This window comes from Sceloporus occidentalis, unplaced genomic scaffold, assembly GCF_023333645.1.
Source record: "Sceloporus occidentalis isolate IW3139 unplaced genomic scaffold, rSceOcc1.0.p SCAF_52, whole genome shotgun sequence".
Taxonomy (NCBI): domain Eukaryota; kingdom Metazoa; phylum Chordata; class Lepidosauria; order Squamata; family Phrynosomatidae; genus Sceloporus; species Sceloporus occidentalis.
This window is the reverse complement of record NW_028317032.1, coordinates 3,492,499-3,516,417: the sequence shown is the minus strand read 5'-3', so window position 1 is coordinate 3,516,417 and position 23,919 is coordinate 3,492,499. Positions and strand designations below refer to the sequence as shown.

Sequence of the window (23,919 nt, the reverse complement as noted above, 5' to 3'; positions counted from 1 at the left end):
GAACCCCCTTTACAGCTATAGCAGCTTCCACTCTTCTGTGAAGGCTTTCCACAAGATTTTGGAGAGTTTCTGTGGGAATTTTTGCCCATTCATCCAGTAGAGCGTTTGTGAGGTCAGACACTTATGTTGAATGAGAAGGCCCATGTGGTGTTTAACCAAATATAAAAATATATAAGGTTCATCTACTTTAACAGATATTTAATAAGAAACAAAAACACAGTAACCTACAATAGAGTGACAGCCCAACATACAATGCAACACTTTCCAAGACTAACCTGCAACCAAAAGGCCCAACATAACCCAGCACACCACAGATTGCCCTATCTATGCAGGATGGTGGGAAGAGAGAGACTGGACTACGATTTTGCATTAAACAGGCATATTTAATTTCTTGTGAGATCACCGGAGGTGTGCCCTCGTTAACATATCAAAAGACATGTGTGATACAGGAAGAGTTCAACTGGCAAAAACATTGACAACACAATCTCCGTTCCAGTTCATCCCATAGGTTCTTTCACATAAACTCATCAAACCATGTCTTTATGGAGCATGGTTGGGGAACAGGGACGCAGTCATGCTGGAATAGAAAAGGGCTTTCCCCAAACTGTCCCCACAAAGTTGTAAGCATAGCATTGTCCAACATGTCATGGTATGCTGAAAGGGACATAACAAGACATTTTAGACAATGCTATGCAGAGGCTACATGAATACAGCAAAGTTGTAGACTATGTGCTAAATAGGGAACAAAATTCGCAAATCTTGTCTGTTTCCACGTGAACATCTTTGTATGTTGCAGACATGTTTACATCATTGTCATTGTTTTAGTTTGTTCATGATTTTGTCTGTTTTTGTTTTGTTTCAATGGACTCTAGAAAACTTACCTGAATAGAAACGTTCCCAGTATTAATACGGACATATCTCATAATGACATATTTGCTCATGGTGATAAAGGTCTGATGTACATTTATACAGCAGCGAATAATACTTATCTTTCTTATTCCAGAGATTCTCCACAAACAAATTTCACCATAAAATAACTCAATTGAATAATTTTCTATTTACCGTGATAAGTAGTCCACAGCCCACATTTTAGGATTTAGCAAATGGTTTCATGACTTATCAGTTCCAGTGAGGGATAGTAAAATCCCACTTTTAAGACTGCAAATTATTTTTGACACAAGATATAATTACATCCCAAATAACTCTTAAAATGTGTTTCCATTTTCTCTTTTTCTGACTGTGTTGCCTCATGTAGGGAATCATCAATTTTAAGTTTCATTTCTAAAAGCTTCCATTTGAAAAACCTCTCAATGGTCTGATTTTCATGATCACAATTTGGTTCAAATGCTTCCAATCATTGAAACTTGTTCATTGCTTCATGGAAATTTCCTGAAACCAGTAAGCTGTATAATGAAAATAGCACTTTGGATTTTTTTGTTAATACCCCAGCCAATTAAAACCAAAAACATCATGTTAGGACATTTTTAAAAACAACAATGGCCTAACATTTCTTAGCATCTTCTGATTTTTGAAAATCAGCATCTTTACCCCGGTCAGTTCTCTGTTTAATTAGGAAATATCTTATTTGTCTGTAATTTGAGACAGTGAGGTAAGGCTCTCTTTTACCTATGGAATAGTCTTTCTTACATTGTAATAACTGTGAAGTTGATGGAAGCTCTAGATTTTCTTCTTAATTTTGCGCCATCACCGTCAGATCTTAACCTCCGTTGATTCCTGGTACAAATGTTGAAGATTCTTTTATTTCTGTATCATCCAATAAACGTCAAGATTTTTTTCTGTTTTCCAGTAATTAAGCGACGCAGCCGTTTAAAAAAATGAATGCTTTATTCAAATACCATTATTTTGATCATATCATCTAATTTACTATAAAAAAATAAAATAAAACATGGTGAAAATTTGAAAAACAACACCTTGTATAACTTTCATTTGAAAGATCTTTTACTCACCTACCAAAGCAAGTTAAAAAACAGCTAAAAAGATTCTACTATTTGTCCTGAGTTGAGAAATACCTAACGTTTTTATGTTGTTTTGCTGGTTTTTGTAAGTTATAGGGCAATAAGTACAAGTAGCGTTTTATGATTTCCAAACCTTTTTTTTCCAAATCTGGTCATTCTGCCTCCATCTCCTCTTTGGAACATCTTTGAAGCCGGTTAACTCAACTTATCCCCATCAAATCATATATTTTTGAAAACTACACTCCCCAAGGTATTTAAAATGCTGGTATTTTAACTCGTTCCATGCACTAATTATACAACCACACTTTGTCAAACTTTGTAATAGTTTTTTTTTTTTAAACACAAATTGCACTTTAGTTATAAATATACAGGTCCTGGTATGTTTCACGGTCAAACAACACCCTGAGTCCAGTGATATCTCACATGAATGGGTTTGTCAGGTTGTGTGGGAGCTAAAAGGTAACATTTGGGACATGCATAATTCACTGTTTAAATTTTGACATCCAGTCAAAACTTTTTTTGTACCCAAAAAGAAGGGGCAGACTACAAGAAAGCCAGGCCTTTCTCCAAGAAGGGCTTTGATCTAGCACCATTAAGTGAACCCTTAGCCACAGAATAGACACAGGGGACACTTGAAGCTGAAACTGCAAAAAAGACAGTTGCATTCCAGGATTTGTTTTTTTGAGCAACAAAAAATCGTTGTAGGTTGCAATTTGCATCAGATAAATTGCAACCTTCTTGTACCAGGCCTTTGTCTTCCTCATTATGAGGTAAGGCTGTAGGAGCTTATCTGACAGATAAACTCCACCCATGTCCCTGTTATATGCCCTGATGTACACTGGCTTTCTTACCTCAGCTCTGCCACAGACAGAAACCTCCACAGTTCTCTCATCGTGGATGGTGCTCAGCATGCACACCTCTTTTCTGTCCATGAACTTCAATGCCAAGAGCTCCTCTTGATGTAGAGCTGAGATCTCCAACTTTCGTAGTCGGGTTCGTGCCAGATGTTGTGGGAAACCCACACAGTTCTTTCTTATAGTACCGCAATCCCACTGCTTCCCAGGTGTTCTGGGCTACCTAGAGGGTCAAGGTGGCTATTCTTTCCCTTGTATACAAGGAAAGCCTGAGTATATGTAGCCTCGCTCTCGCAGAGCTTATACAATTTTATTCCATACCTGGAGTGCTTGGAAGGCATGTACTGCTTGAATCCCAACCTTCCTATATACTTCATCAGGGATTCATCCACGCAGATATTCCTTCCAGGTGTATAAGGCTCTACAAACCTGGCAGCGAGATGAGTAATCAGGGGGCTCATCGGGGGTGCTCCTTAGGGGGGCACAGGCTGTTATGACTAAAATGCATGAAATGAAGGATCATTTCATATCGTCTCCTACCTCCATACCTTTCTGTGTTGCTGAATGCCTCAATGTCAAGTCATTATAACACCATCTGAGTGAAGAAAGCAATCTTTGATTGCTTTCTGAACTCATTTAACCCCATGACGTCCCAGGCAAGTCAACTGACCATTTTTGTGTGACGTACCTGGTCCGTCCATGGACGTTAAGGGGTTAATGTAAATTAATGAAAGTTTATTTTCTGCATTGCTCCAAAACATTTCATTTATTATCTACAATTCCTTTGCACCTTGTGGTTCTTTGTCGGCATATAACCCATGTGACAAAGTAGCTGCTTCAGAAGCAGAAATAAGTAGGAACGGTGTCACCGAGTGTGCATGAAATACCCTACATGCACACCCTGCCAGGCTCTTCTGTAGCAAACACTTCATTGTCTCCTTCAGTGCCAACCCTTGAGATGGGGTAAGTAGCACATGTGCTTGCCGATCACTACGGGTTCTTTGGATGTTCCGGGTACTGTATGTCTCTGCTAGGGAGAGCAGGGGGCAAAAGCTTCATCGCTGGACAGCGAAAGTCCATCCCTCTTTGGGCAGCTGCCTCTATTGCTTCAGCAAAGCCATTGTCCTGATAGAAATAGCAGAAAATGTGGATTTTTAATGAAATGGTGTAAATAAAATACACTTATTTTGTTAATGCCATAATCAAAACATAGATAAACATAAACAGGTTAGAAAAGGCTTGGTAAAGCAAAATAAAACCGTCCCTGTTTGGCCATTTTAAACTGCCTGCAATGACATTTTGTCATCTTTCAGCTTGTTAACAAAACTTTTGTCTTTGAAGCATTTTGGACTCTGCACTTTGTGGGCCATAAATACAAAAAAATGAGTATTGCCGAGGCGGAAAACTTTTTTTCTATGAGACAGGCGTTTCATTTTAAGTACAACCTTTAAGCGTACCAACATCCCTTTTTCTCAAAAAAAACTCCTCCTAAAGACTATTTTGTACATTTTTAGCCAAACAATACATATGTTTGAAACTTTCGGCAGGAACATTTCGCCGGTTGCCATGGCGACAGCTCCATATTTATAACTTTGCCTCACAGTCTTTTCTATAAAACTCTGCCGCTTTCATATATTGCCTTTAAAATAAAGTAATTAAATTAGCCGACTCCATTGTTCATACATAGCCCTCTTGCACAGTTCCACGAGCAATAGGCAACACCGTAACCTGACAGGCTGCAGCGAGGCACTGAACCACCCCGTTATCAAACGCAACACGGCCGAACAGCAGGCTTCAACAAGATGGCTGCAACGGTGGAGCGCTGTCAATCCGTACAACTATATCCGGTGCTTTTGGGTTTCGTCGCTTCCGGTAGTTGACTGTACTGGCAGCCGGTAGACATGGCAGCTTTTTCAGGTGAGATTTATAGGCCTCCAACGTAGAGGTTTTTAATAAGCCAATGTTATTTTTTTTTTTTTTAAGTTAAATAATGAATAATCGCGTCTTCATACTGATCTGCAACATGCTGTTTTGTGTGGAATCGTTTGCACGCGTGTGGTTTATGTTTGCCTACGTGTATGGCTGACATGTGTAACAAGACAGCTGGCGGTTCCACTCGTGTTTTCCTATGACCCATAATCCTTAATGTGTTCTGCATTTACACGCGGGAGTGGTATAGTTCTGTAACATCTCTCTGGGTATATAATAATAATACACTGCCATAATAGTATGGCAGTGTATAATAGCTCTTCAGCTAAATTGTAGTTGCTCTGTTGACTTATATAACCTATCAGTTAATTTCCAGACACATCTTATTATTAAGTGTAAACTATGGGAATACATCTGTAGCCTTGGCTGGTAGTACCTTTTATCGTTTGAAGCGCATGTTATCTAAATGTTCAGCCAATTTGATCCCTCTAGATCAGGGGTGTTTTTTCTGCAGTGGGCCACTTCATCAGAATTGTATACGTGCGCGGGCCGCACTCATTTTTCACTGTGAGAAAAAATATGGCCTTTAATAAAATATGCAGATTAAAATAAAGTAAATGACACAAAACCTTTACTCTTCCTCTCACTGATTTCTGGGCCTTGAAAGTTTTGCGACTACAAATTCAGGATTCCCTAGATTTATTCTAGGGATGAACTAAAATGAAAATTCTGGACCAAAACATTCAGGGTTCACTTAGCCAAAACCGAAAATGACCCCCACCTTTAAAAATAATAATAAAAACTCACATGTTTAATAAAAGTAGGTAACACACAATTGGACAAAATTAGCAATATGACTTGGCATGATAGGAGTGTGATTGCTAACAGCAATCACACTCCTATCATACCCAGGCAACCAGTAAATGCTGGTACCTAGGCATGATGGGACTGTGCTCGCTGTGATTGCTGTTAGCAATCACACTCCTATCATGCCAAGTCAGCCAGTACATGCTGGTACAGGGTGGCTGTAAGTGATGTGCAGACCCCATACTGCTGGCAGCATCACTACACAAGGGGGGCAGCTAGCTAGGTTTCAGCATGTACTGGCTGACTTGGCATGATAGGAGTGTGATTGCTAACAGTAGTCACAGTCCCATCATGCCTAGGTTCCAGCACTTACACATCCATCCAGTAAATGCTGGAACCTAGGCATGATGGGACTGTGATTGCTGTTAGCAATCACACTCCTATCATGCCAAGTCAGCCAATACACGCTGGTACAGGGTGGCTGTAAGTGATGTGCAGACCCCATACTGCTGGCAGCATCAATACACAAGGGGGGCAGCTGGCCAGGTTTCAGCATGTACTGGCTGACTTGGCATGATAGGAGTGTGATTGCTAACAGCAATCACAGTCCCATCATGCCTAGGTTCCAGCACTTACACATCCATGCTATCACACACACACACACACACACACTCATTTATTCATATAATCATTCATTCACAGATTCATTCCCTCAATCACACACACTCAGTCAAACACCCTCCCCACCCCCTTACCTGCACTGCAGCTCCTCGATGCCGCTCACAGACTTCAGCAGGGGGCGCGACCTCCCTCTGCCTTCTCTGCTAAAGCACAGAGGAAGTAGGATGTCACGTGAACTCCGCTTCCTCTGTGCAGTCCAGAAGACCCTCCCACAAGTAAGTAGCAGGGCTTGAGGCGCGGCTCGCGTAAGATCGGTTGCCTTGGCTGCAGATCTTACGCGGGCCGCACCTCGAGGTCTCGCGGGCCGCATTTTGGACGCCCCTGCTCTAGATTGTGAGCTGAGCCTTTCCACCTAATGTATCGGTTTGTCTTATTCCATCAATTCTAGTCTTGTCGGACCCCTTTGAATATATGTATTGTAAGAAGCACTGCGTAAATTGGGGCTATATCAATAAAAAATAATCATCTATGCCCTGTACTAGTCAAATTGCCAGATCAATGCCTTTAAGTGTAAAATAAAGCGTAAATCTATGTTGTAAGAAAGTGAAGACTTTCTTAAACACTGGTGACCATTTTTATTTCTTTTTTTTTTTATTACTTTTGCACGTCTTATTGTCGTCTGATAATTTATGTTGTGCGTTCCTTTACAAAAATTTTTTTTGTCACAGCGCTTAATAGAACATCCCGGTTTTGGGTGTCCCCGACAATTATATAAATGTTCTATAAGTCTCTATATAATTGTACATAATATTAATATGTTAGAAGTTAAATGATTTTCTTCTGTCCCCGCAGAAATGGGTGTGATGGCTGAGATCGCTCAGGCGGTGGAAGAAATGGATTGGCTGTAAGTATTACTCTCCATGACCATAATATATATTCTATAATAATGTATTAGAGACCCAGCTAGTCTCAAAAGCTTGCAATCCATTATACATCCGTAACTTTGCCAAGTTTGCTTTCTCTTTGACCATACAGTAAGACAGCAGTGAATATAAGATTCATTAAACACGGAAAACAATAATTCAGTGTTACATATTATTATGAAAACATGTTAAGTAAAATGTAAATATTTAATTATGTATTTACCTGTCCCATGTGTTGGATAGGCTCCCCACGGATATTCAAGCTGAATCTATTCCATTGATCCTTGGTGGCGGGGATGTGCTTATGGTAAGCCGTTTTTTTTTTTGCATTATTATACTCTGGATTATAGAATGTGGCATTATTATACTCATGGGTGTGCTAAAAACAAATAAACTGGTCAATATTTTGGTTAAAAATGCTTTCATTAAAATGTTGGTTATTATAAAAGGCGCCCGATAAAGCAGGACTGCACTTTCTACTCTGCTGCTGTCTTTCTGCAGTCTGAGCGGAAATTGAAATCTGTTACCTGGTGGCCACTATAGGACATTATCAGACAATGAAGACCCATATCTGAGCACACCTGTACCTTCAGCAGAACCCATTTGTGTCTTTGAACATACTGGGGGTGCACCAGATAGTGAGAAGATGGCTGGTGATTTACCCAGCAGGGGCAACGTATGCAGTATAAATAATGAACAAATGGAAACAATATTTCAATCTTTTTGTTGTAGGCTGCAGAAACCGGAAGTGGGAAGACTGGGGTGAGTATGTTGACTGTACCTTATGTTGATGTTATTGTCTCTGTTATAGCAAATTGAAGAGCAACACAGCTTTAACCCCTTCAATCCCAGGGGTTTTTGGTACCTCAAAGCTCAGAGCAATTTTGCCATTTTTGGGGTATGTCGGTTTAGCGATTATTCTCTTTTCCTGTGAATAGTGTACACATGTAAACTATATATTGTTTTTTCAAGGAGAGATAGAGCTCCCGTTTGATACCATAGTTGGATGATTAGCTGAAAATTTAGAATGAGAAATTTAGTAAAAACTAGCGAAGATTAGAAAAATAAACTAATTTTTTTTTTTACATTTTCCCTCTGAATCCTCACAAAATTAGGTAAAGTGATGGAAAATCCCCTCCAAGTTTATCAATTCAGATGTCCTGATTTCAGAAATACCTAATTTATATACATTTTCCAGACTTTCCCAGCACCAGAGAGCATACTATAAGGTGTATAATTTTTATGCCTATGGCTTAACGGGTTTGGGGGTTGTGAACGGGGCCATGAGGGTTATACTGGCTAGATGTTATGCTAGGGCAATGGGAAGTAAGGTTTTTTTAAGAATTTTTTATTTTTTTATTTTTATTTTTTTTACATTTTTTTTTTTACATTTTTTTATATATTTTTTTTTTACACAGTAATGGTTAGAGGTCCTCCTAGGGACCTCCTGAACGTGCCAGTGATGTCACAATGACATCACAGCTCGCATTATAATTTTTTAGTATTATTTTAATGATTTATTTAATATTATTTTTTAAATGGTTTAACATGTTTTGGTTTTTTTTTTCAGCTTTTCCGTTTCAGGACGGAAGGGGGAGTGAGAGACATGGTTTCTCACTCCCCTCCCCGCGATCCCCCTGCACCGATCACACTGTGATCTCTATGCAGGTCCTCACAGACTGCACGAATGGCTGGACGTACCGGGACGTCCATAGGGGTTTCTTAGTGGGCGTTTTTTGGACGTCCCGGTACGTCTATAGGGGATTGAATGGGTTAAACAGGACGTTAAGGGTCTTTCTCGGGCTATCACTTTCCCTATTTCCCTGAAATCCAAGTAATGTTATAAGCACGCACGGAGTAGATTCAATAAATGAGTTGTCTGCCACATTGCTTTTAATTTTTTATAAAGGCAAACAGTTCAATACATTAAAAGGTATTTTCAAAATGTAAGCATAACTCACTTTTTAATGATTTAACCTCAGGAGAAAACATCCAGCAACCTAAAAGGTACAAACGCCATTGACGCTTTAAGTATATCATGATTTGGAACTATAATTCCCTCATTATATCAGAGTCTTCCATGATGTTACCAAAATGGGAAGTTGAGTGGAAGTGTGTAACCTGTGTAACACATAACTAATCGGAGGTTTGTCTTTTAGCAGTCGTGTTATTGACCAATGGTGTTTTATTTTTACTTTGCGAATTGTCTAGGCCTTTAGCATCCCTGTCATCCAGATTGTGTATGAGACACTCAAAGACCAGATGGAAGGAAAAAAGGGAAAGGCTTCTATAAAGGCTGGCAGCACAGGTAATGTCTCGACTCGGTTTATTCGCTAATCTGAGGATTTAATTTGTCTATCACAATGTACTATAATAGGCATGAAAGGCTGAGCTGGCCCTGCATAATGCGTAGTTTATTAGGGGGGGAATTGTATGACTTGCCTCACTGATTTAACTATGCTTTATGCAGGGCCAGTTAAGCACTTCTTAAGGAGAAACAATATATTGTATAAAGACTTGGTCTTTCCAGCTTGTGGGTCACTACATTTTTCTTTGTTTTGTTTTTTTGTCGTTTAGTCTTGAATAAATGGCAGATGAATCCATATGATAGAGGTTCAGCCTTTGGTAAGTGCTAGTTTTGTTAAATCGAACTTAAATTCTGTAGCTCTGTATGATTTGTACAATAGGGTATGACAAGTAAAACATATAAAGCACCATCGTCGGACAGACCTGTCACTTCACCATGCCCTACATGTTAGAATCTATCAAGTCTATCTGATGATTACAGATTTAAATAAGAATCTGAATCTACATGGCTATTATTATTCTTTCTGTGGAAGAGGATTGTTCCTCACAGCCTTTGTAAGTGTGGGGTGAGGAGGAGACTACTTTCAGAACAGCAAACTAATTAAAATGCTGATTTTGCTACCTCCCTAATGTAAAATGGTCCCCTTTTTTAAAAAATATCAACAAAATCAATTACTTTTGCCAAACAATAAGCCTGTACTATATATAGATTTATTATATTTAGTTGTTGCCTGCAAAGTTTTTTTTGTCTGCAAGTTAATGGCAAAGACAGGCGTAGCTGTTAAATGTGTTAAATTCCACTTCATGTATCTATCAGACAGTTGAAGACTCATTCCATGGCTTGTGGTATCCTCCTATTTTTCACCTTGCACTTATGTACATTAGCTGTGATGACTACGCTTAAATTGGCGGATCTTTTAGTAGTTTGTCGTTAATTATTGATATTTGGCGTACCCTTGGTGTAATTAAAACATAAATGTTCTTTTGCCATTTTCTTATCATTTTTAATGTACTATAAACGTTTGATCATTATTATTGTTTTGTCTTAGCAATCGGAGCCGATGGGCTCTGCTGCCAAAGCAGAGAAATAAAGGAATGGCACGGCTGCAGGTCCACTCGTGGGGTTAATAAAGGTAGGTTAACATCAGATGTATATGAGGAAAAACCGCATTAAATTGGATGCGTCTTGAAGAATTTTATTGGATACCTCAAGTGCTGTTTTACACACCCGTCATGTGTTAACCCATTAAGTTGTGAGATGCAATACTTACATTAGTGTGGCTGGTCCATCCCTTACACTGGCACTTTTACCTATTGTGTAATACAACCCAACTCCCTCTAGACTGTAAGCTCGTTTGAGCAGGGCCCTCCTCACCTGTTGTCTCTGTTAGTCAATTTGTTATGTTACATACTACTTGTTATGTCCTGTCTACCCATTGTACAGCGCTACGGAATTTGATGGCGCTCTATAAAACAATAATAATAATAATAATGGAAATGTCCTCTGACAGTACTATGAATGTCTAACCCTAAAATTTCTCCGGGCTCGAGGGCAATGTTGGCCCGCATAATGCATACATAAATCTCGCTTTGGTTGGCCTACCAATTTGGCCTTTTGATGTAACCTTTCAGAATAATGTGAGATCAGGTATCTCTTTGCCATAGTATGATCATCTTCTTATTGCTGTGAGCCCCCTATGTTCATGCTGTGTTTCTTTAACAGGAAAATACTTTTATGAAGTATATTGCCATGACCAGGGTCTGTGCAGAGTTGGATGGTCTGTATCACAAGCTTCCTTAGATCTTGGTGAGTTTTTATTCAGGTAAATTGTGTTTTGGTGTTTTCAGTACATTCTCTAACTGAAATTGTTAATCATTGCGCTTAGATTATGTCTGTTAGTGCGTGAACATACTGTTAAAAATCTGGCTTTCGTTTCCCTTAGGAACCGACAAGTTTGGTTTTGGCTTTGGGGGAACTGGAAAAAAGTCTCATAACAAGCAGTTTGATAGTTATGGGGAGGTAAGTGCGTTTAGGCTATATTTAAATTCCAGTCTTACAAGACAATCTGAACAGTGAAACGCCTGATGCACAATGCTTTATTGTTCTTTTAATATTCTAGCACAGGTTGAGTATCCATGTTATATCCAAAATGTTTGGGAGCAGAAGTATTTCAAATAAGGGATTATGTTGCGTAATGGATCTGTCTTTTCACCTGTGTCTCCTCTGTTCCGGCTTCTGTAGTCAGTATATCCTTTCCTTACCTCTTTCGCCTACTCCCTGCTGCCAGGCTTTGTTCCGGCTTCTCCCCGCGGTTCCACAGCGCAAACAGGACCGCGGGGAGAGGCCGGAACAAAGCCTGGCAGCAAGGAGTAGGCGAAAGAGGTAAGGAAAGGATATACTGACTACAGAAGAGATTGGATAACTCTTTCCTGAACCAAATCTCTCCCCCCTGTCATTGATATCCAATATCTGAATTTCCTTAATCTGGGGGGAAATTTTTTTTTTTGTTTTTTTTGTTGTGACCTCGACACATTGACCCTTTTTTTCTTTTTAATTTTTTTGTATAATGAAGCCATTAACTAGTTCAGTGGTTGAACTTCGAATACGTGTTTTTTAAATAGTTTTTAGTGAACTCCACTTTGTGGCTTTTGACTGTAAAAGATACCTTACTAGCAGATAGGCAGAGTATACTTATTTCCAGAAATATACAATGTACACTATGGGGGGGGGGGGCATAAGAAAAAATTATTACAACATGTATTGTAAATCCAAAACGCATGTGGATATTTTGTAGAAATAATCTTATATATTAGAAAAAACATTGTGCTTTTATGATGTATTTTTCATTTCTAATATATATATATATATATATTAATATATACATATTTGTTTTTCTGCAGGAGTTCACAATGCATGATACCATCGGTTGCTACCTAGACCTTGATAATAGCTGTATAAAGTTTTCAAAGAATGGTAAGCGTTGGACCATTGGTGAAAGCATTGACGTTATTCTTAAACTGTCACACTACAATATACTGCTTATTTTTTATTTCAATATAAAATGACCTTTATTTTCTGTGGTGCTATATATGTGAGAGCCGCGTATGGTAATAGCTTTTTGGAAGCAATCCATAGAGCGTTTGGTGGCGGATGTTAATAGTACACATAGCTACGGTTTCTTACATGAGCCGAGAGTAGGTTTCCAATTCTTTACTGAGAAGTCTTGGAAAATCTGGATGAAATGTCCTGCCTGTGCTTTAGGTGGACATCAAAGCAGAAATATGGAAATCTGAATGCTGCAAAGATAAAGGTTTTGGTCATGATGTTATCAAATATGATCATTCTCTTTCATTTAACCCATCGAATCTTTCCGTCTTGTTTAGGAAAGGACCTTGGTCTGGCATTCCAGATCCCTCCACATTTAAAGAACCAGGCCTTCTTCACATCATGTGTTCTGAAGGTATTATCTTCCCCCATCTGAGTGCTGCAGGGAGTGGACTATGTAATGGATATTTTTTTTTAATGTACCACAATGTAGTTGGTTTGTGTAACTTCCCCATGAGCGTCTTTTGTCGAAGTCAAGGGATCCATGTATAAAGTGGGTATAGAGGCAAAAGGTGATCATTGTTGACCTTGTTTGCATGCGCCTACCCAGAATCCCTTGTGGTTGTGGCAGCACCATGAGATTTCTGAGGGAAAAAACAAGCCTTCTGGCTTGTCTGGTGTCTGTAGATGAGTGTTTAATAATACTTCTACTACCCCTTAATTTTAAGTGGAAGGGTTTTCCATCACCTTTACCCACCATAACTTTTGTTATTGGTATATTTAGTCTTCTGACCATGCATTTAAATGCTTCAAACCTACTGTCAGCTTAGTATTTTTAGAATATAATACGTACTTTTTTTTTGTTCATCAGATTGTGTGCCAGTTTTTGCATTATAACCACAGAAGGTTTCTCCTGCAAGATTGATTGTGTTGTCCATATATAATTTTGGAGATTTCTGTATGCATTATCTCACAGATTCAACTCATCCTAGCTATCAGGAATCGGGTGGATTTACTTTCCTTAGACCTTGTTATAGTTGGTGTTTTTCCTTGCAGAACGCTGAGCTTAAATTTAACTTCGGGGATGAGGAATTCAAATTTCCACCTAAGGATGGCTTTGTTGCCTTGACCAAAGCCCCCGACGGTCACGTGGTGAAATCCCAACACACTGGTATGTCTGCTATTTCATTCAGGTTCTCTATCTGGAGCTTCAGGCTGACTGACATTCATGTAACAAGGCACTGAATTCATTGCAGATTGGTAAATTGGTGCATTGACGTATTTAACTTGTTTTTGTTCAAAAGCTGTAATATGGCCATTTTTAGAAAAAGTAATAGGTTCAGTTTGCTCTTAAAAATTGCATATGGCAATGTGTTTCAGTGAAAAAAATGCCCTGTGGAGAGCTATCCTGTTCGAGTGGGTCCAAACGTATGCTTGCGTACTGTACAGCACAGGAATAAAAAGCCACATACGCTGCGCCATAAATGTCCTGGCCTGAATCAGATAGGAAACGGGATTTTAACAGGCATTATTTCTAGCAAAATGTAAAGAAAACCTTGTATAGGGATATATTTTTATTGTATTATATGTCAGGGAGCTGCGCACACTCATAACGCCCTTGCCATAGTCACAGCGCAGTGTGCGGGCCACCCATTGAATCGCAGTCATCACAGCTTGTGGATGCATACGGTTATATTTCAGCCAAACATATGCTGACGGAGAGGTGTGCTCATATGCAAATTAATATTGGATATATTACTAAATACACGCAGGAACTTACATTTTTTTTTACTCTTCCTTTAAAGCTCCTCATTTTTCATGGCCTGTGTAGATTTCCTCTAAAGGTTTCCTTCCATCGAATGCATCGGTAGTGGGTTGTACTGAGCTTTATATTCTGTAGACCTTGAAACTTAATATGGAGGACATTTAATGTTTTCCAAGGGCACTTTCCTGCTTAATACCCTCCCTACCAAGGGCACTTTCCTGCTGATCCGCTCAAACGACCATCTTAATGGGCAGTGTTAACAGTAATTACAGTGGTGGATAGGTCCCTCCTTTTGTATTTTGCTCTTAGTACACATAAGCATGGTGCTAATTCCCATATTGAATAGCTCACAGATGAGGAGTCCACGGTCCCAGGCATCACATCTTGGTTTTGTTAAAAGTTGTGGTGACCTTAGCCAGGGATGGCCCTTAATAATGCATAGTGGTTTCGGGAAGTTGAAACCAGAGCTCTCCTGATTTAATGAATAAACCCCTTTGTGTTGGTTTGTCTACTAAAAATGTTATTTGTTTCGTGAGTGAATTATCTCTATTACTCTTTTGTTCAAGGAAGTGCACAAGTGTCCCAAGCAAAAAATATACCAAACGCACCAAAAGCTCTCATTATCGAGCCGTCACGTGAGCTGGCGGAGCAGACGCTGAACAACGTCAAACAGTTTAAAAAATACGTGGATAATCCTAAACTGAGGTAATAACAAATTACGTTACTCTAGATTGTGTCCATAATCTCTACTGCAAAGAAAAATAATGTAATTTTTTCCTACTTGAAGGGAATTGTTGATCATTGGTGGCGTAGCAGCGAAGGATCAGTTGGCCCTTCTTGAGAGTGGGGTAAGTTTCCGTGTTAAATGTTTACCGTAAATGGGTACCGTATGTACAAATACATTAGGAAAGTGATGTAGAAAGCCATGGAGTGATGGAGAGGGTACAGCTAGTCCCCAGTAAAGGCTGATGGGTCTTGAGATTGGAGTTTACAGGGGTCTAAGGAAGGAATCGTTAAGTTATATTCTGTTGATACTGTTTGTTGGGTGGAACTGTTTAAAGTGTATGCTGTACGTAATGTTGCGTTGTGGTTATGCTCTATGGGTATTTTACAATACATTACGATTACAAGGTAATAGTCACAGTCAATGGAAAAAAAACCCAAAGTGAGAACTTTTAAGAAGCTTTTTTTAGTTTCTATGACAGCAACTTATCGGTACAGCTTTAATCGTGTCACATGGAAATTGTGTCCCTGGATAAAATTATGAAGGAAAAAAATTGTGTTTGATTAAGGATTAAGTGAATCATGCAGTTACTGAAATGTTTAATTTAACGGAGCAGATGGCACATTTAATAAGACTTTTTTTTAAATTTTATTCTATTTTGTTTTTTGTCAGGTGGATATAGTAGTCGGGACGCCTGGCAGACTAGATGACCTTGTATCAACAGGGAAACTGATTCTGTCTCAAGTCAGGTTTCTGGTACTTGATGAAGCTGTAAGTTGAAACAGTAAAACATTTTTATATGAAATCTTATAGAATTATGAATGTCTGCATCAAATGAACTACTGTCTGATCATAGCAGGACAAGGTGGGGTGTAATCTTAATATTGTGAGGTCATAGCACTTTTATACGTCAGTTTAAATATTTACTATTTATATTAATATTAAAGCTCTGTAACAGATTTTCTTATTTGTAGACATTTTTTATACTGGTACATGGGTTTCATGATTAAGTTTAGGGCTGCAACAACTAATCGATAAAATCATTATCGATTAGTTGAATCGATTTTTATCGATTATAAAATGAGTTTTTTCAGAGCAAATGCTCTGAAAAATATCCCTCGTTTTATAATCCGTTTAGTGTCTGACTCACAGCAGCAGCTCCTACTTACAGTTCCTCCCTGCGGTCACGGCCGATTGGCTGCAAGGAGGGACAGTGAGAAAGGGGCGGGGCCAATCGGCAGTGACCGCAGGGAGGGACAGTGAGAAAGGGGCGGGGCCAGCGTGCCGATTGGCCCCGCCCATTTCCGATACCGTCAACATGGCTCAAGAACTCACTGGTGAGTATAAAATTTATATTTGGGCTGCTGAAAGTTAGGGGCAGTTATAGTTAATGGGGTGTTTAGGGTTAATTTAGGGGCAGTTATAGTTACTGGGGTGTTTAGGGTTAATTTAGGGGCAGTTATAGTTAGTGGGGTGTTTAGGGTTAATTGTGGTTGATGGGGTGTTTAGGGTTAACTTAAGGGCTGTTATAGTTAATGGGGTGTTTAGGGTTAATTTAGGGGCAGTTATAGTTAGTGGGGTGTTTAGGGTTAATTGTGGTTGATGGGGTGTTTAGGGTTAACTTAAGGGCTGTTATAGTTAATGGGGTGTTTAGGGTTAATTTAGGGGCAGATGTTATTAAATAAAGTTAACTTAAGGTGCAGTTAGAGATAAAGGGGGGCAAACTGAGGGGAATCTAAATCCTGGGGGCAGTGAAGATTAACCCTGTACTTATTTATAAAAGTATTGTCTGTGAACGAGTCTGCAAATCTATGAGTGCACTATGGCATATCAGGGGGGTATACGGCATACCTTGGGAGGACGGAGTGACATATTTGGGGGTATAAGGCATATAGGCTATAAAAGACATATGTGGGGAGGGCAGTGTGGCAAGCCTGGGCTCAAATATGCATAACTGGGGGGGGGCAGGTTGGGAAATAAAAACAAGAAGTGCATTGTTATCAGGTTTTTTATTCTGCAGTTTGTTTCTTACATCTTACGTTACTTTATTAAATTATTTTAAATAAATGAAAATTAGAATTTTTTTTATCCGATGAATCGATTAATGGAAAAAATAATCGGCCAACTAATCGATTATGAAAATAATCGTTAGTTGCAGCCCTAATTAAGTTTGCCTTTACTTTTTCTCTTGTTTGTGCTTTTTAAGGTGCAGCTAAGTGTTTTCCTTTTGGTTTTAGGACGGGCTTCTATCACAAGGATATTCTGACTTCATCAACAGGATTCATGGTCAGATACCTCAGGTCACATCTGATGGAAAGAGACTGCAGGTTAGATAGATAGATATAGATATATATATATATATATATATATATATATATATATATATATATATATAGGTGTTGCCAGGAGACGATACAACCCCTGTAACGCACTTCCGTGTCCTATGTCTTCTGCTAGGTTGGCTCTAGGCAGGTATCCACAAAACCAAATAGCTATACCTCATTTAGAATATCCAGTTTAATGCCGAGCTCCAATTTATAACAAATATGTGATTGAATTGGAAAGAGATGAAATGATCACCCCACAAACATTTGAGATAATGAGGCCGCTTTTGAAGAATAGAGGAGGGCTGTAAAACTCTGGATCAATGGAGTGGAGGATATCTTGGAAAGGTTGTACTCGATGTGCTTATGTTTTTCCACGTTACTATTTGAATTCCGTATTTCATGTGTTAGGTGATTGTATGCTCAGCCACTCTGCATTCCTTCGATGTAAAGAAGCTTTCTGAGAAAATCATGCATTTTCCTACCTGGGTGGATCTGAAAGGAGAGGATTCGGTGCCTGAAACTGTGCATCATGTCTTGGTCCCGGTCAACCCCAAGAAAGACAAGCAATGGGAACGACTTGGGAAAAATCACATCCGGGTAAATGCATCTTTGCGATCGCTCAATTTTTAATCCTGCCTTCCCATTTCCCAAACCTATGAAATATTCACATGCATTTTCTAACTCAGGGGTGTCCAACCTGCGGCCCTCCAGCTTGCTGCAGGACTACATCTCCCATAATGCTCTTTCAGCTCAATGGCTGGCAGAGGAGTATGGGAGATGTAGTCCTGCAGCAGCTGGAGGGCCGCAGGTTGGACATCCATGTTCTAACTTGTGCAACTGATCGTTTCCATTTTCTGTCGAGTGATGGCTTCATAAAAGCCTTAAATGTTTTAGTCTGGTTGTGGTTGACAGGCTTTGAAGCGGTCCTGTAGGTAAAGGTATCAGACTGCTTTTGATTATAATAAACTTTTCACGCAAAGCCTTCGTTGGAGGCGCTCATCCTGCGGGTACAATGCTCAGGGAATCGTAGTATTGCTTTGTATCCAGCGAGCGTCTCAAGCCTAGATTTGTGTCCGTGGGGATTTGTAATGTTGGAGAAAAGATGAGTAGACACTTTTTCCTTTTACTTTACATCTAATCTAAGGTCTTTGTTCTATATGAGATGCTGTTGTCTGCATCTGGCTTAATTCCTGCGTGTGGAGTATTGCGGTTTACCTGGTAATTACTTTTCCCATAAAAACAAACAGCTTGTAACACTTTATGGCTGAACAGGTGTTCATGCTGCAGATGAGTGAACAGAATTGGCTGACGGCACACACGGCTCTCATCTGAGAATTGCCTATCTTATATTTTTCTTCCCCCCCTTAGACTGATGGAGTCCATGATAAAGATAACACTAGACCTGGAGGAAATTCTTCAGGTAATCATGATTTTTGTCTATAATAGTTTTTCATGTACACAGATTTTATTTTATATTTTTTAGATGGTTTTTCATTTTGTTCTCGTTTTTTTTGTTTTTGAAATTAGAAATGTGGTCTGAAGCAATAAAGATATTAAAAGGGGAATACACTGTCCGTGCGATCAAGGAACATAAAATGGATCAAGCTATCATTTTCTGCCGAACCAAGTTAGACTGTGATAACATGGAGCAGTACCTAGTACAGCAAGGTGGAGGTACGTGTGTATGTGTAGTGTATATAAAATATATGTGCAGTGCGTCTAGCTAAAAGCATCTCTGATTTAAAAAAAAAAAAAAAAAAAGTGCTGCTGTTTGAATCTAGCACTTTCCAATATGTCCAATACAACTGTCATGCTGTATAAAAAGGGGATGAGATGCTCACGAAGAGCAGACGGCGGCTTCATAGCCTGTCTTGATCACAACTACAAGGGACACACCGGCCATCATATGCGTTTTAATGCAGTGTCTAAATTAATGCTCTGGAGAATGAATTTACCCTCTTTCCTCGTCCTTCGTGTATAACTTTGTGATTTGCATTTCATGAGCCACTAATATGTCTGTGCTTGCCTACTAGGACCTGATAAGAAGGGACATCAGTTTTCTTGCGTGTGCCTTCACAGTGACCGGAAACCTCACGAACGAAAGCAGAACCTGGAAAGATTTAAGGTAATTGTGGCACGGATGAGGAACTCTTTGAGAACCTCCTAGTTTTAGGGTCAGTATTGTCCAACGTGTTGGAATATACCATTTCATGTTTGCTACAAAGCATGTCGCCATTACACAGGTGAACGTTGTGGGCAAAACCAGATGCCTGTGAAGCCGCTCACTTCCAAGTAAAAGAAAGTGACAGCTAAGCGTCTCGTTGTATTGACACATATGGTCACATTATGTGGTGCAGATATTCCCCCACTTATGGATGTTCAAATGTAATGCAGAGACGTAGACAGATAAACTGTTTACTAGTATAAGGGCTGTGCCTATATAATATGTGGAAACCCTAGTGTGCCAATCTTTAACACGATTGCTCTGTTGCTAAACTTCGCTGCGTTGATATTACGTGCATGAATTGTGTTCGGTGTATATAGTTACGTATACATGAAAGTTTTTGTGCTCAATTTTGTTTGCTAGAAAGCTGAAGTTCGGTTTCTGATCTGCACAGATGTGGCTGCCAGAGGTATCGATATTCATGGAGTGCCCTATGGTGAGTATGCTTTTTCCATTATTGTGTTATTGAGGTATGTATACCTAAATGCCTCTGGGTCACATTAAATGTAACTTTTTTTCCATGTTTAATTTTTGTTTGTAGTTATTAACGTAACGCTTCCAGATGAGAAACAGAACTACGTCCATCGCATCGGTAGGGTGGGAAGAGCAGAAAGGTATACAGTCACTCACTGGAGCATTAAAGATATGATTGGCTCTTCTCATGATCCAAAGCTAAGCTGTTCCGCTGGGGTTTTGTCTTTATTATAAGCCTTCATGTATCTTGTGTTTTCTTTTCTTTCAGAATGGGTCTGGCAATTTCATTTGTGGCATCTGAAAAGGAAAAGGTAATGTACGCGTTAGCATCACCTTAAAAGCCATTCATAGGCTTAATGTTGTTTAAGACTAATTAAACAATGTAAAAAGTTATAAGATATATAAGTGTGTGTGTATGTGTGTGTATATATATATATATATATATATATATATATATATATAATATACCTATTTTAAGGTAATGTGGGGGGACAAACAAGGGAACTGAAGGAAAGGAAATAAGGTATTGTCGGCACTGTCACTGGTGTTAGCATCAGGTTGGAGAAAAAAAACAAACACATGGCCGACACAGTCGTCCTCCTCCATGATGTTTGTTCAGCTTGGCCCAGGAACAAAAAAAACTTTAGACGTTATTATAAGTTATACCTTATGTAATATAGTTATACCTGGGAACTCTCCGGGTCGCAGGAGTGGGGTCTTGACACGCCCCGCTCCCCTCCAATTTCCCCTTTAAATTGGAGTGTTTCCCACCGTCTACGGAACCACCCCCGACGTCAGTGGGAACTGCCGGCTGACATCAGTGGGCAGTCCTGGCCGCATCCGGGGAGCCCAGGTATGATTATATTCATTCTGCAAAGTGTGAATGAAGACGGTTGCAGATGCATATTTGATCAGGAAAGCTTATATTTTAACTTGATTGATGCGTTTTAATATGTCCTTTGGTTCTATAAACCTGTATGTTACCTTTAGGTTTGGTACCATGTGTGCAGCAGCCGTGGCAAGGGATGCTATAATACCAGACTGAAAGAAGATGGCGGCTGTACCATATGGTACAATGAAATGCAGGTATTTTCTATTTGCCATTGTGCGATCTGTGGCCACAGGATAAAACATTTTAACCCCAAATGATCTGCACAGTATAGTACAGAAACACTGCATGGAGATCTTCTTGCAAATTGGAACATTTATCAAAATAATACTTAAATACCGGTAAAAGTTCCATTATTTGGATGAAATGGGAAACTTTTTTTTAAAGAAGTCAAATTTGAAACAACTCCACAAAGGCTTTAGAGTGATGTAATCCTACCCCCACGCCACACACACAAATGATCATTCTTTGTCTAGTTGCTGTCCGAAATTGAAGAGCACTTGACATGCACCATATCCCAAGTGGAGCCTGACATCAAAGTACCTGTGGATGAATTTGATGGAAAGGTGATGTATGGACAGAGGCGAGCTCTAGGCGGTAAGATTTAAGACTTTATTTTCTGAGATCACTTTTTAAAGGCAATTAAAATGTTTGCCTTAAAAATAGGCACGTAAGGTAACGAATGTGTTTGATCTTAAGACACCCGATAATGAGACTTTCCAAACTTTTAGTAGCTAACATTTAGCTGAAAAAAAAAGATGTTATCCCCGTTACTTGTGGGGAATTAAAACACAAGACGCATTATTTCTTTATATAAACAGGTTTTCTGTTCCTGTAACTATATTATATTGTTCTCTTAGGGGTAATACGATTTCTGGGTGGCAGAAGAACAGTTGATCTGACAGTAATTGTCTCCCTGTCTTGTATATACTTTATTTAAATGCAATGTTTATACAGTAATGGAGTTTGGCATACAAGAAAACTTCCTTTATCGGCGGATCCAGAGGCTGTCCTTGTCATTGATGTGATATTTTGAGTTACTAGTGCTAGTGAAGCCCAGCTTGTTCAATGAGACCCTTTCCTTCATAGAATTTCATTAGTCAGGGTGTCTGGGTGAATGCGACGGAGGCATTTTATTATTTACTACTGAGCAATACGATAAGGATTCAAGGTTTTTATCTGGCAGATTGGGCTAAAATAACCAAACAAGAACATGTGAAATCACTAATATGCAGCTAACGGGAAGCATTATGTGAAAACTAGGACTGCTTTTAAAAAAAGAAAATTTCCATTAATGTTCCATTAAATATTACAATGGATGTTCATGAAACCTATGAAATCATTTTATACTCTAGTGGGTGTAAAAGTTGAATGGTCCTACTGATTGTGTGGCTACTAATTTGGTTTCATTATTTAATTTTCTGATCATTCTTTGCAGGCGGACTCTATAAAGGGCATGTGGATATATTGGCACCTACTGTACAGGAGCTGGCATCTTTGGAAAAGGAGGCCCAGACATCTTTCTTGCACCTTGGATATCTCCAGAACCAGCTGTTCCGCAGCTTCTGAATCCTCGTGTGGCATGAACTGTTGTATGCGCAGAGAAATACTCTGATGTCCCTAATTGCAGCCGAATTGAATGCTGTATATCCGTGATCCAGCAATTTGCTCACCATTATGTCCATAAAATTCAGCTGAGATGCCATTGTTTTGTTTGATATTTAGTGCACACCATGCTTAGAATCTAGATTGTACCATCAAGGTTCTTTTTTTGTTTTGACCTATTTTTGCTTGCAGTGGGTACAATAAACACATGATTTCCTTGCAAACACTACACATTATGGTCTCTTATTAGGAAGAGTGCGTTTTTAGCAGATTCATGAATAGTGATGCAAAATGTTCTTTTATACATATATAATATGGATGTTCCAGTTAAATCTATTTGCCTTCCGTGCTTTGCAAACCCTGGTATACTTGACCCTATTTGGCTTGATGGTATATAACCTGAATAGCCGCACCGTTGCACTCGAAGGGTGTTCGTAGGGTTCCCTTAGAAGGTGGGAGATGGGGGATACAGTGATAAAATACTACTATAAGGTAAGAGTAGTAGATGCCTAATTTCAGGGGAAGTAGTATAGGTACAAGGAATTGAAGAAAGATATGGCTGTGCAATAAAGCCCTCCCAAAGAATTGAGTAAAAATTACTAGATATGGGCCTTTTGATTCTTTTCAATCTTCATTATCCATGCATCGGGAATTTGAAGCCAGGGATGGAAAATCAGTGTGTGTCTAATGGCCACTTCCCAATCCCAGAAGATCTAGGCGGAAATCCTTAGATAGTATTTAGATTTAAAAAATAAATAATAATAAAATTTAAAACCGGTCTGGGGATAAAGTATATTATACAATTATACAGATTAAAATTAGCCCCAAATACAACATTTTCTGAAACTGTTGCTTCTAAGTAATACAATATAGTGTTAATGAAGAGCATTATAGAACCTTATACACCTTTTTATTGCATTATGATAAAGAATTTGTCCTCACGGTAGATAAATACCAAGAATTGTTTACCATTCTTTTTGTGGGCAAATGTTTGTGCGTTTCCTATTGAATTGAATGTAGTGAATGTTGTCTTTTTATTCAGAATTGTGTGATGAAGTACTGCGTTGTTAGGCTTTTTACCATTTGAGTTACGTGACCTCTAATTTCTGTACAATTGTATCGCCAGCTTCAATGGAAACGCATTTTTCCAAAACCTGTTTGCTCAATGGTGCTCACGGGGTAGAGCTCACGGGCAGATTAAATCCGTCTGCATAATTCATCCAATTCACACTAAACTTTTGAGAAAACTAGAATATATCAATATATTGAAAGCTATGGTTTCATGCATTCATTTTAAATGTTTAATAGCACTTTACGGTTTGAGGATGTGTTAACCGGCAAGATAATTATTCTATAGATTCTTTGGGGGGGTTTATTCTCCTGACGGACAGTTGTGGTTTTAACTCCTTCACATAAGAACTAATACCAGTGAGCTTCTGTTACAGTAA

The 23,919-nt window shown here is 39.1% G+C and overlaps 1 protein-coding gene and 1 pseudogene across 1 annotated transcript; one reads left to right on the top strand and one right to left on the bottom strand.

The window, feature by feature from the left end:
* Window positions 1-2,493: 2,493 nt before the first annotated feature.
* Window positions 2,494-2,617, bottom strand: LOC149288345 (small nucleolar RNA SNORA35; annotated as a pseudogene).
* A 2,114-nt stretch (window positions 2,618-4,731) lies between these two features.
* LOC149288344 (ATP-dependent RNA helicase DDX1) lies at window positions 4,732-22,435 on the top strand. The gene is made up of 26 exons (XM_089491843.1): window positions 4,732-4,747; window positions 7,040-7,091; window positions 7,354-7,417; window positions 7,843-7,872; window positions 9,322-9,418; window positions 9,688-9,735; window positions 10,467-10,550; window positions 11,141-11,224; window positions 11,361-11,437; window positions 12,319-12,391; window positions 12,802-12,878; window positions 13,520-13,634; window positions 14,795-14,933; window positions 15,016-15,076; window positions 15,625-15,723; window positions 17,190-17,279; window positions 17,688-17,876; window positions 18,648-18,699; window positions 18,807-18,953; window positions 19,313-19,404; window positions 19,867-19,939; window positions 20,045-20,117; window positions 20,246-20,288; window positions 20,968-21,063; window positions 21,343-21,463; window positions 22,305-22,435. The coding sequence occupies exons 1-26, from the start codon at window positions 4,732-4,734 to the stop codon at window positions 22,433-22,435; spliced, it is 2,223 nt and encodes a 740-aa protein (XP_089347969.1).
* Window positions 22,436-23,919: the final 1,484 nt, after the last annotated feature.